The sequence below is a fragment of the Melampsora larici-populina genome, assembly GCF_000204055.1.
Source record: "Melampsora larici-populina 98AG31 unplaced genomic scaffold MELLAscaffold_43, whole genome shotgun sequence".
NCBI lineage: Eukaryota > Fungi > Basidiomycota > Pucciniomycetes > Pucciniales > Melampsoraceae > Melampsora > Melampsora laricis-populina.
In genome coordinates, this window is record NW_006768807.1 from 1 (window position 1) to 13,463 (window position 13,463).

Consider the following 13,463-nt stretch of genomic DNA (forward strand, 5'->3'; position numbering starts at 1 on the left):
GTCTCCGCGATACTAGCCGGTCCGGATGCCTGTGCCACTTCCTGAAGCACTCATGTTATCTTCGAGGAAATTGGCTGTGAACCACTTCGACCCTCATTGGCATCTAGAACCGCCTTTAGTTGACCCAGTTATACACAACCAACCACCTAACTTTGACTCGCTACTCAACCTCGTACGAGCACAACATAACACTCTCCCCGCCCATCAACAGAGCGTGTTGTGGAGTCAGTTAAGCCGGATTCTTGTCAGTCCAACTCCCACCATTGGTGATCCAGCTCCGATTCGATCTCGTGGTCGGCCTACAGGATCTTCGAACAAGACCAAGCGCGATCTTTGTCGTCATGAGCATCAGGAAGCTGAACAAAACGGTCCTCGATGTAGCCAATGCCACAAGACAGGTCACAACAAAAGAACTTGTCCTATCCCAGTAGAATCAGCAGATCCGGCCACAGTCGAGCATGGAGTGGTCTAGTCGTACAATGCTCAACACATCCTAGGACAAACACTATAAGATCCACCAAATACATACATGGATCTGAATTGTCCTTCTCTCTCTCCTTGTCTGTCTCTGTAGCTCTACAAGATCATCGCCTTGTTGGCTCTCGTCATTCATTTTGACACCACACTCCTTTGTCTTTGGTAATGAATCTTGTAATCGAGTCATCAAAGATATCAAACTTTGTCCAGCTACACAATAAGCTACGGAATTTACCCGAGCAATCACACTTGCTCAAAAGGGTTGAGAACCGAGTGGATTGAGCACAAGAACACAATGTGATCAATTCAATCGGTTCTCCTGACATCATGTGTTTTTTTATCTGGTCTTTCAAATGCTTAACCACACTAACCCAAAAAAAGGGAAACATATAAGGCACTCGACACGATCAATTCAATCGGTCTGATTGATTGTTTCTCAGAATTGTTTTCCAATCGCTCCGATCGATTCAAATTCGATCGGTCGGAGCGATCTCGATTCATATTGTTTGTTTGTTTCGCGCAACACTTGAAGGATCCTTCAATTATTGTACCTATATGATGTTTTGTTAGGGAAACAATCAAAGAAAATTCTCAGTGAGTGCTGAGAGCGCGGTTCAAGCTAGCACTGTCACGACTTGTGTCAGCAGCGACTAAGCCTTTCACTAGCTGTGAACGGGAGGGGGTGGTGGAGTTACTAGGGGGGGGTGGTGAGGATACCGGGATCCCAAAAATATAATAATGCTATGTCGTTTACATCACTTGGAGCTACTCTCGATAGATCAGTCATGGGACAGAGAGGTATTTATACATTCAGGATATCAGGGCAACTATCGCATAACATTGGTTCATTAATGCCAGCTCCTGGAAATCACCCTGGCTTTGCTCAAATATTTGTTTACGGCGGAGGTGGCAAAGGTGAAGCTCAACAACGAAATGCCTACTTTAATAATGGATTGAATATACGGATTTTGATGTTGTTTCAGCAGTTCATGGATTTACATAATCCGTATGCTCAGGTTTTTCGCTCTGCAGCAGCTATATGCGGCAACACTGATACCAGGCAATTGAGAATTAACACTATTAATGCAGCTGGTACTGACCATCGACGTTATAACCGCCCTACGACCAACGAAGTTGCAGCTATAGTCGAAGGCAATGGACAAATTGGGAATAATCAACGGGATATCATCCTTGAACGACAGACCGGAGATAGACAACGGATTTCAGAACTACACACGGCGTATTTTGCTCTCCGCTATCCCTTGTTATTTCCTTATGGATCACAAACTTGGCACGAAAATTTTGTAAATCCGACTGCAGCAAGTGAGTTGATTTTCTGGTTCATATTAATAGTGATGAATATAATACTGAATAGGAATTCACAATGGAATATTTACTCTTTATATTCGGTAGGACCAAATCGCGAAGTTACAAATCTTGAATGGTTTGCCTACTTGCTATTTCAACGCTCGACTTTTTCGATAATCCATGCTTCCGGCCGGCTGTTTCAAGAGTTCGCGGTCGATCTTTACGTTTGCGTGGAACACTCACGCCTTCAATTCCTCCGATTTCACCAAACAGAACTAAGAGCAGAAGTATATCAAGGTGCAGTTGAGGCATTAAGTAATGAAGTAGATGATGAAGTTGTAGGCCGCCGGGTTATCCTTCCATCAAGCTTCATAGGTAGCCCACGTCACATGCAGCAGTTGTACCAGGACGCCATGAGCTTAGTAGCGGAATTTGGCCATCCAAGTTTGTTTATCACCATGACAGCAAATCCAGCATGGCCAGAAATCATGGATGCGTTGGAATACGGCCAGGTACCAGAGGATCGCCCCGATTTAGTTGCCCGTGTTTTTCATGCAAAGTTTCACTCATTGCTAAAAGACGTTACGAAACACGAGCGATTCGGACGATGCTCCGCCTACGTTTATCATCATTCATCATTCATCATCATCATTCATATCATCATCATCATCATCATCATATCATATCATCATCATAACATTTAATCCCAATCATCATCATAATCATCATCATCTCATAACATTTAATCCCAAAGACGGTTCGCTAACAAAACCGGACAAAATCCACCCTTAGCGTGATATTCCAGTTTTGTCTTGGTCAGAAATCCCCCGGCAGGGCAAATCCCCCTTCAATTCACATTTCATATATCCATCCCCCATTTCATCGCTACCCAGATACACCCCCTCGCCTGAAACCCTCCGTCTCGCCATGCAGTGACATTCTGATCAACCTGACCGACCATATTACCTTGCCACGCAGCCCACTTGGAACCAACTCACCACATGTTCAAGAAAAAGGAGTGATCATCCTCATGACAAACACCTACGACATCAGCCAGCGTTACCAATCACATCTCAATGTCAGCCGCCAGTGTTTCCATTTCACCTGCTCAAATGCAATCTCATTGGCATTCAGACAGAGGTCCAGTCATGTTGTACGTACAATCTTACTCTCAGTTCCTCCAGACCCCTGCTCAGATTCATCTCGACGCTTGAATCATATCACACTTTGGAAGTATCTTTACTCTTCTGATAAAATTAATCTCAGGAATGCACACTACTCTTCAATATAACAGTTTTCGCATATCTGTAAATTTACCTCAAAAGTCTTTCATGCTTTCTGAAATTCATTCAAGTAACTAAATCCTTCTACTAAAACTACAGGTAAATCTTCTTAATCTGTTACTCAGATCCGACCCTTTCAATGGTGAAGATTCCTTGATCCAATTCACTTCATTCAACTGATGATTTTGTTTGTTTTGTTTTGTTTTGGATGTGTGAAATCAACTTCAGTTTGACTTGACCGTACCCCTTTTTTCGATTTAGATCGAAACCAAATCCAACCTACTCAAAAAACATTAAATTCAAAAATATCAATTGAAAGAAACAAAACTGTCCGAAATCTATGAGACAAATTGGAATGGTACATCTAATCAACATCATCAACATCATCTATCAAGTGCTGAGAAAAGAACTTTGATCCCACGGAATCAAAGCATGGATTCTGAGATGAACGTACTGAAAACACCATCACCGACCAAAAATCGTGCTAAATTAAAACTCTTTCTGAACCTGCGATGTCGTCAACTTGACTCAACTGCGTACTCCACCTCAATTTTCGTCTACACCCCTCATCCTCCCAAAGCTTTTCTCAATATTGACCCAATATTGTCTCATACTACTTAGTATCATGCAATATTGGATTCTTGGAACGATCAAGTGATGCCTGTAATGTTCTTTGTCATAGTTTTTCCATGATCTATCCATGTTATTTTTCAATACTAATATGATCCTTTTTGTACTTCACACTTCATACAATAGGCTGTAGACATGATCATAGGGCATTTGAATTGATTCTATCCCCGAATTCAACCCATATCAATGGGCGTACACAGATCTTTTGTATCAGCTAGGGCAATAATTAATAAAAATATTATAGTTTAATTTAACATACCTTAACCAATTATCGACTGGATTCAAATGATTATCATCATCAGTCCACTACAAAATCACCTAATCCATCAATCAAACAAATCAAATCGGATGAAGATGATTTAGAATTACTTGCAAAGCAAAAGAAAAAATCTGATGCCCGAGCTGCTTTTTGTTTACGTTGTCAAACTTACATAAAGGTTAGCATTCCTTCTTCCCTACCCTATTCTTATATCAACTTTTCTTTTTACGAGATGAGGCGTTCTTAAACTTTAATGATTCACTCAATGATTTGATTGTTTAACTTTTTTTTGGATCGATTTCTATGTAATATAGTTTGGAATACACTGTCACCGGATTACAAAATGTGTTAAAGGAAATGGTGAGTGATTTTGGTTAGTTTACTGATTGTCGGTCACATATATGCTGATATTGAATACGACTAATGATCAAACAAATATCAAATGTGAACAAATACCATATCTAGAAAATAAAACAAATGAAATCAAAATAGAATTTGATTTACATCAAATCCATCAAGTTCACATTACAATCGTTGTAGATTTTCAAATAATTTCAATGAATCGACCACAACAACCATCAAGTTCATGAATCAATAAACATTCATCACCAATCTCAACTCAATTCAATCCAAATCAACCATCAACAACAAGTTCAACAATCGATCCTGGGAGTACTACTACCAACACAGCTACTACTAAAAACTCTGGTAATCCTCATAACACTAATACCAGTTTAACAATAGCAAGCCAATTGATCTTGAATTCTGCACCTCCTCCTCCAAATACATTAGAACCTCAATCGAATGAATGTTCAACTCCTTCAAATTCTCATAGACCTTATCCTACAGCCATCACATCTTCATCTCCATCTCATTTACTTCCATATTCCTAGAAGCTATTCATCACTAAGATCGAAGTCCATCAAGTTGAGCCATTGATTCTTGCAATCTTTCTATACATTTAATTGACCTCGAATTTGTTCTTGGCATTCCAAAAAATACCTCAGATGATCATGTTTCAAACCAAGGAAGTCATTCATCAAATAGGTTCAATCCAAGATGTGATGTGACCTTTTTTATACAAATTTAAACCAAACAAGTCCACCATTCTATTCATCATTAGAAACAATTTAAAATCCAAATCATCATCAAAGCTCAACATCAACACTGGACAAGCACTCGACTTATACCCGATCAAATCCTATGACCCCAACACGATTAACTCCAACCAAATATCCATCATCTTCATCTGGTTACTGGTATATTACAAAGAGGAAGAGCAGGAGATCCAGTTGATTTTTGGTTAGATGCAAACATTACAATTCATGTAGAGCTTATTTGAAAGATTCTAGAAAATTTCAAATCTTATTGAAAGATGAATGACCTGCTTACTATGATGAGGCTGAGATATGTGGTAGTGATTATGATCGAAGTTTGTGGTCTTTTCTTGCTTCCTTCATTGATTTCATTCATAGAGAATGATGCATTTAGTTTAACTTTTTGGGTTGGTTTTATAGTTAATGGGAGTTCTAGACGAAGTAAACATCTATCTGAACCTGTTGGAGATGCACTTCCATAAGGTAATGCACTCATATCTTCATTCAAGATCCTTTTTCATTGCACTGAATCATCTCTATGCAAACCTCTTCACTATTTTATATCTTCAATCAAATCAAATCAATTTCAACTTTTCATAATAAGCTCATTTTGATCGAAGCATCTCGTATCCAATCAATTCAATTTCATTCTAATCAGCTCCAAGATGCAGTGGTGCTTCTTGTCTATTAAAATCAAGATCTCCAATTCCAGTCCTACAGCTAGCATCTCATGTCTCACCAGCTGTTAGAGCTGTATTTCCACACAATAATCTAGATGAAGAAAGAGACGCCCAAAGAAATCCAGTTGGACTCTCACGTCGTGGTACATCTCATCTCAAGAACCCAACCCAACCAGTCATTTGTCAGTCCCATCTTCTCCTAATCATACATCCAATATTTTCATAACTAACTATTACTCTCTATATATATACATATAGATTTGTCTTCTGCAATCACTCGTACAGATTTGATAGCTTCTGCAGAATAAATTTATTGTTAAATTTTAACTGTTTTATGTGTGATGTTCTCAGGTTCCATATTTATTAGTGTATCTGGTCATTGCCTGTGAAACTCTTTTCTTTTCAATTGTCACTCTTGATTTTGAGCTCTTTTGGGGCACTTGAATTCATACCCCTTGTTTCTTTTTTATGAGTTTTCCTCTTTAATTTGTCTTGATGATTTGTTTCTCTCAATTGGAAAAGAACAGAACAGAAATGAATAATTCCATTTAATTGCTTCACATTGATTTGACACACATCCAACCCACATCAACAACATTCTCATTGATGTCTAATCAACATTACTTGGTGTCAAAACAAATCAAACTCAAGCCTAAATCCCTCAATCAAATTCATCTGAAGAGGAAATATCCTTGTAAAATTCAATGAAGATGTTGGATCAAATGGTTGAGTCTCCATTGAAGTGAGTGTTTTCACCTTGTAAAGTGATCTAAGTATACATATGTTATACTGACTTTATGTGAATTGATAACAACTTCACGGCATGAACATCAAGCCAACATAGGGTTGAATATAAAAGACAAATGTCAAATTCATCCTAGAAGAACAACAAGGAGACGACCAATCAGGTCTTATCATTACCATCATCATCAAGCTATCATGTTATCAAATACAAGATCTTTCCTCCTGCCCTTTCAATTGCCAACCTGTACAGTTAACTTGAATCAAGGACACCTGTAGTAATCAATTGTTAATAGCTGTTAAATCTCATTGCCCGCTTTTACTGCTGCCCATTGGGAGTTGGATGATTCCTTGATAAAAAATCCTAATTGTATCTGAAAAGCTTTTCACTTCCAAATGATGATGATGGATACATCAGCTCTGCAAAATGTGGCCAGTGCAATTTACTTGCTTATCAGAGAATTTGACCAGGTCAAAATCTGTGATTTGCATCTTACCAACCTTTGTTTGAGTATCTCAAGCCAGGACATTTCCTTGCAACAAAATCATACAAGCTCAATACAGTCAAACCTGCACAATCACATAATTTATGTGGAAGACTTTTGCTATGCATTTTCACGGGTTATGCAATTCCGTTGTCAAATTCGGCAGTAAAAAGCATCAAGGTTAAGTGTTTTTTCTATGCATCATCATGGGTTATGCAGTGGTGCGGGTATGCAATTGCGCAGGTTAGGATGTAGCTCTGTGGTCAACCGTCTTGCATCACCCAAATGATTAGAAAATCCTCTTGCACAGATAGACACTCTTGATCCATCATTTTATACACCTGGTCAGGATACATCCAGCCTACATGAGATCAGATGAGCAGTCATACCCAAAAGGATTCCAAGCCAAGCTGTGACCCTTGACCTTGAACAAACCAGGACTAAAAATTTCATTGATTGGTTTCAAGATGTCACCACCACTGAAATTGAACATATATGAATCAACATGTTCCAAGCATTAAAAAAGGGTGGTTGGGACTCCAAATCTTGCAGCTTCACAGTTACATGTATCATGGCGGCGTAGCCGCTAAAGCGGCGCCCGCCGCTATTTTGCTAGTACTGTTGAATTCCAAAAAAGGGGGCTCCCACATGTTCACCTTATTCTATTCCTCGAGGCAGCAGACAAACCAAATACTCCCGAACTCATTGATTGCTTAATAAGTTCGCAGCTTCCGGACCCGCATACTGAGGCCAAACTTTTTGACTTGGTTACGACATTTATGCTACATGGGCCTTGTGAAAGATATAAATGTTGGACTGGTTCTAACTGTCGACTTGGGTATCCGCGAGCATTTTGTGAATCGACAGAGCTTGCAGAGGACGCCTATCCAACTTACAAACGGCCAGACAACGGAAGATCCTTTGATAAAGGCAATATTCGTTACGATAATCGAAATGTAGTTCCATACAACAGGTTCTTAACACTAAAATACGAATGTCACATAAACGTCGAAGTAGCTGCAAGTATACGAGCAATTAAGTATTTGTTTAAGTATATCCTCAAAGGACATGATCGAACTATAGCAACAGTTGACGATCCAAACAAAGACGACGAAATATTAGCTTTCGTGAATGCACGATTCCTCTCAGGAATTGAAGGTACAGTGATTTAATACTAAACCTGTAACGTTGAAATTTGCAGGATGTTAATCTCTACTTTGTCCTCCCAATAGCTATTTGGCGTTTGTTAAAGTTCGAATTATCTGGGCGCAATCCAGCAGTGCAACGTTTGAGCCTGCATCTCGAAGGCCGCCAAACAATTTATTTCTTTGATGAAGCTGGGCTCCGCCGATCTATCGAGACTGGACGAGCAGAGAGGACTACACTAACTGAGTTTTTTAGATTATGCTCAGAAAACACTCCTTTACGAGAGTCAAATCTCACAATCCGCTCCCTTAAATACCAAGAAGTACCGAAGTTCTTCACTTGGAACGAGCAAACAAGGCGCCTAGCTCCGCGTAGGAATAGTGTTTCATCAGTTGGAAGGATCTACTTCGCCAATGTCAAGCGTGGTGATATCTATTACCTGCGTTTGCTGTTAGCTCACGTTCCCGGACCATTATCCTTTAACTACTTGCGCACAGTTGATGGAGTCGTATTCAGTACCTTCCGTGAAGCTGCTGATAGGCGTGGATTACTATTAGATGATCGACACTACCACGCCTCCCTCACTGAAGCTGCCGTCTGGAAAACTGGTCATCAGTTAAGGCTTATGCTTGGGATTATATTGGTTCATAGCTCACCTGCGGCCCCACGTAGCTTATGGTTTGATCACATTCGAGATCTAACTGACGACTGCGAATTTCAAATCAGAAGACTCAACCCTCAAGCAGAGCTAACTGAAACGCATATACATAACTATGGGCTTTTCTTACTAGAGAAAGTTGTGATAGCTATGGAGACAACTTTAGACCATCTTAACATGCCACCAGTTAACCAACAGTTGCTAACTGAGTTGAATCTTCCGCATGAAGAACAAGCGTACCAGAGAAATTTGATAACTCCTGAAGAGAGTGGACGAAAATATTCATCCATGTTGGAGGTCATGACTCGTGAACAGCTATCAGTTGTTTTTGCTACTTGTGAAGCGATTGTTGACAATCGACCGTACATGGCTTTCTTGGACGGTCCAGGTGGAACTGGAAAAACCTATGTTTTAAATTGCATTTTACACTTTTGCAATGCTAATAACATACCTTTCGAAGCAGTATCGGCAGCAGGAATTGCCTCTCTCCTACTGTTACGCGGCCAAACAGCACATAGTGCCTTTAAAATACCGATTCCAGTACACGACGACTCTACGTGCGGCCTTTCACTTCATGATTCAGGAGGAAATAAAGTTGTGAATACAAAATTTATAGTGTGGGACGAAGTGGCCATGCAACATAAATACGCTATCGAAAGCGTTGATCGTACGCTCAGGGACTTGACAGGCATAGACGTACCATTCGGAGGTAAAATAGTACTTTTTGCCGGGGACTTCAGGCAAACTTTGCCAATTATAAGGAGAGGTAATTTAATGGTACAAGCCCAGGCAACCTTAAAGGCATCTTACCTTTGGAATGATATACATCGGTTTGCTTTAACAGTCAATATTCGATTAGGCGAACTGTCTCCTAATCCAAACGGAGCAAATGTAGCGTTTGCGAAGTGGTTACTAGACTTAGGTTCCGGTCGGCTCCAGCGTGATCATGTTGCATCAATCCCTCTTGAGCATTGTAATGTTTCGATTGTACCCCCACCAAGCATGTACGACCCTGAGCTTCTGAATAACGAATACGGTGGAATCCAGAACTTGGTTCAGCATAAGAATTGGCGATCTTTAACAGAATATTATTCAAATCGGTGTTTAATAACTCCTCTCAATAGAACAGTTAACTCGATAAATCAACATGTAATGGATTCACTACCCGGTGAATGCTACACCTCAAAATCAACAGATCTCATGGATGAGGCCTTTGTTGACCCAGTTACGGCCGATGTGTTGAATACATTTAATTTTCCAGGCTTCCCTGCTCACATATTGAAACTTAGAGTCGGTGCATCAGTTATGATTTTAAGAAATTTAAACTTGGCAACTGGTCTTTGCAACGGGACAAGACTTTTGATTACAGATTATAACAGTCATGCTTTGCAGTGTCGAATCTTAACTGGAGATTTAAAAGGAACATCAGTTAGTTTACCAAAAATGAAGCTCCATCACGAAGGAAACGAAGACTGCCCGATTCCTTTTTTTCGTTACCAATTCCCGATCATGGCAGCCTTTTGTATGACAATTAATAAAAGTCAGGGTCAAAGCCTGGAGCGTGTAACTGTTCTACTCCCCAAGCCTGTTTTCTCCCACGGCCAACTATATGTAGCTCTATCAAGGTGCACAAATGCATCGAATGTAAATGTTTCAATTAGCTCGAGCTCAGTGAATTCAGCTACTACCAATATTGTTTTTCATCCAATTCTAAATAATTGACTTCGATAGGACCTTATTGGAGGATAATTAATTAGTAAGAACTTCCTTATAATAAATATATCTCTCTTCATGGATAACAGCATCACAAACTAATGCTTGAAATCTTCATACATATATTCTTGGAACCAAGAATTGATTAATAATCAAGTTATGACTAAAGTAGTATGTATTTCATTTGCTTCAGTTTTAAATTTGGTTTATCATAACTTTAGTACATAGTATCGTGAGCAGAAGTCTATGATCTTTGATGATGGTGTAATAAAAAAGCTACAACACAAATACAACTCGGGATGTATAATAACTACAACACATTAAATATTAGAATATAATATCTATTCCTTTCTTGCTAATTTCAAATCAAATTGCAACTCACAAACTAATATTTTTAGCAAGTAGCAAAGAAAAAGTAAGTGAACATTAATTGCAAAGTTTGTATTCAGTGATTGAGAAGTTAATAGGTCAGTGATGTAAAACAGAGGTTTTATAAACTTGAAATACAACAAAACATTAATTGTTTCGTATAGAATTCTATCACAAATTCACGTAGTGATTTAACAGTTCACTTTCTGAGAGTGAGGTCACTAATTCATAAGTTGAGTCTCTATATGAAATAATACTAAATTCGAGAAAGATAAGACAGTTATGATAAACGACTTAATAAAATTTGTTGACGGAAAGAATAGTATTGAAAGTGAATGACATTCAGAAAGGTTTACATTACAGTAAAGGTCCACGCGACAAGTGAAGAATATTCATTGGGGAATTGTAGCAATTGATAAATACATCTAACTACATGTTTTATTCAGCATTATCACATAGAAATAGCATCATGGATTCTGTTTGTTAGTGAAGAAATTTGAACATTACACAATTTGGATTAAAAACATTTTTATGCAAATTCCTGATATTAGATCTACGTAGTTCATAAATTACAATTCAAACTGGATAACAACTTGACCAGACAAACTATAATTTTCAATGATCGCTTTGAGTCAGCTATCATACGTGAGTATGATAATTAAAGGAGATTGGCAGCGAGTAAGTAATACTCCAACTCACGTTGAATGACCTCAGAATTAAAAGCATATATATACACAATGCGGATTTCACTGATTACACGAAATGTGTAGGCGAATAGTAACTATCAATACCGAAACAAGATAAACTACACCACGGGGGCACTTTGAGTCTGAATTACGTCTCAGAACAGTCTCGCGCCGCGGCCGCCAAAGAGCCGCCTCCAGCGCACCGAGCGCCCGGCCGGTGCTCGACACAGGGCGGTCAGCCAGGTCAGCCCCCCCCCCTCAGGATAAGAACTATGCCGGCCAAAGGCAGGCATGATTCCGTCATAAGCTCGCCGGCGGTCGTCTTCGGCACGCCTAATCGCATGGCCAGTCCGCAGGCGAGCACACGGCAATCAGTCGCCCACGTGATCACTCCATCTGTGCGATCGGAGATGTGGCAGATGTGGCAATGCTGAGCCTCGCACGCCATGCACGTTGGTGGTAACATCGCACCACACCGCAAGAATCACTCCGATTCCAACCGTCAACTGCTACGTGAGGCCAGCAGAGCTCATCACATTTTCACTCAAGAGCACCCAATAATAACTCTCGTCGACAGTTTCATCAAGTAAGCCCGAGTAGTGGCTCGTTATTCCCCTCTCGATCCTTTTTTCTCTTGCGTGATTATTGTTTATGTACGTGGACCTTTTCATAGGTCGATCCGTTTTCAAACTCTTTGAACGCTCATTTCTGTTTGTTCATAAAATCCCAAATCCGAACGGCACACACACAGAACCCGGCGTAATCACCTGTTCCCAACATGGCACAAGGAACCAATGCACCTAACCAATGTACGAGTGCAAGGATTCCCCCATGTTTCAGCAATTTAGCATTGATACTAATTAGCTTTGGCCTCACCTGCAGACCTCGAATTGATCTCGACAGACCCGTCCTGTCCGCAGTGGCGATGTATGGTCTGCACCCGACTGATGGGCAACTACGGCCCCCATTTGGCGTCAAGGCCTCACCTGGACGCAGTTGCCCGTTACGAGGCTCGTCAGGCGGCAGAACAACAGATGATCTCTGGCCTGGATGAAGTCCCTGACGAACCCTTGGTCATCACCACACCGACACCCCAAGAGGACATATTTGATAACAATGGCCGTTCATCCGACCCACCGGACGAACGCCCGCCGTCTCCTCTGTCGTACCTCCGTCTCCTCGAAGTTGCGGAGGCGAATCTACCTAGCGACTCAGAAACCTCCGACCTGGAGATTGATGTACAGAAGCTCCTCGAAGCGGTTAAAGCCATGGATGACGATGATTGGGGGCCTGCCAACGACGAAATGGATGATGCCCTGCTTGAGGAGGACCTGCGCGGTGTGAAGCAGCAAGAGGTGGCGGAGTGGTACCCATTTAAAAAGAAAGAGGTACGCACATGGATAATTGAGACTGTCTTGTGCCCCACAAGCACCCCGCTGATTAATTCCTCTTGGGCCTCAGCACATAGTCGCACTATTGATCATCGGATCCACCAGATCGATCCTATCCCGCTCCCAGTACCATCGAATCCGGGCTATTTTGCAAATATGTGATGTTAACTTACCTGAATGGGGAGCATTACGCGCGCTAAGTAAGCGTCTTAAAAAGAACCTAGGCCTAAACGTCTCCGAACGGACAAGTCCACACGGAACTCCCCTGTTTGGGTTGAAAGTTCAGACCATCATAACAAATGTAGGTATTTGTTATGATTATGACCCTCTCAGTTGACAATTACTATGCATTATGTCTGACCCTACATTAATATTTTAATTCTATAACAGGAGCTTGCAAACCCTCTGGTCAGCCCCTATCTGGTCTGCCTCCCCGAACTGCCAACCAACGAAGCAATCAACCGTTTGTCTCAGTCGCAGAAATGGCGCGAAGGGTTTAGCAAGGATTTACGTGTTCAATCGGGTGGTGTCCCGTGGTAA

At 40.7% G+C, this 13,463-nt stretch overlaps 3 protein-coding genes across 3 annotated transcripts; all 3 read left to right on the forward strand.

Annotated features, from left to right (window-relative positions):
• Positions 1-2,861: 2,861 nt before the first annotated feature.
• On the forward strand, positions 2,862-4,850 carry MELLADRAFT_110269 (uncharacterized protein; the record flags this gene model as incomplete). The annotated part of the gene is made up of 4 exons (XM_007414371.1): positions 2,862-2,942; positions 4,001-4,135; positions 4,272-4,317; positions 4,648-4,850. 4 exons carry the CDS (start codon positions 2,862-2,864, stop codon positions 4,848-4,850), a joined length of 465 nt encoding a protein of 154 aa, XP_007414433.1.
• Positions 4,851-5,160: 310 nt separating this feature from the next.
• MELLADRAFT_110270 (uncharacterized protein) lies at positions 5,161-6,042 on the forward strand (the record flags this gene model as incomplete). The annotated part of the gene is made up of 4 exons (XM_007414372.1): positions 5,161-5,248; positions 5,475-5,495; positions 5,713-5,916; positions 5,993-6,042. The coding sequence occupies 4 exons, from the start codon at positions 5,161-5,163 to the stop codon at positions 6,040-6,042; spliced, it is 363 nt and encodes a 120-aa protein (XP_007414434.1).
• Positions 6,043-12,479: 6,437 nt separating this feature from the next.
• On the forward strand, positions 12,480-12,976 carry MELLADRAFT_91490 (uncharacterized protein; the record flags this gene model as incomplete). Its single annotated transcript, XM_007414373.1, has 2 exons — positions 12,480-12,920; positions 12,962-12,976. 2 exons carry the CDS (start codon positions 12,480-12,482, stop codon positions 12,974-12,976), a joined length of 456 nt encoding a protein of 151 aa, XP_007414435.1.
• Positions 12,977-13,463: the final 487 nt, after the last annotated feature.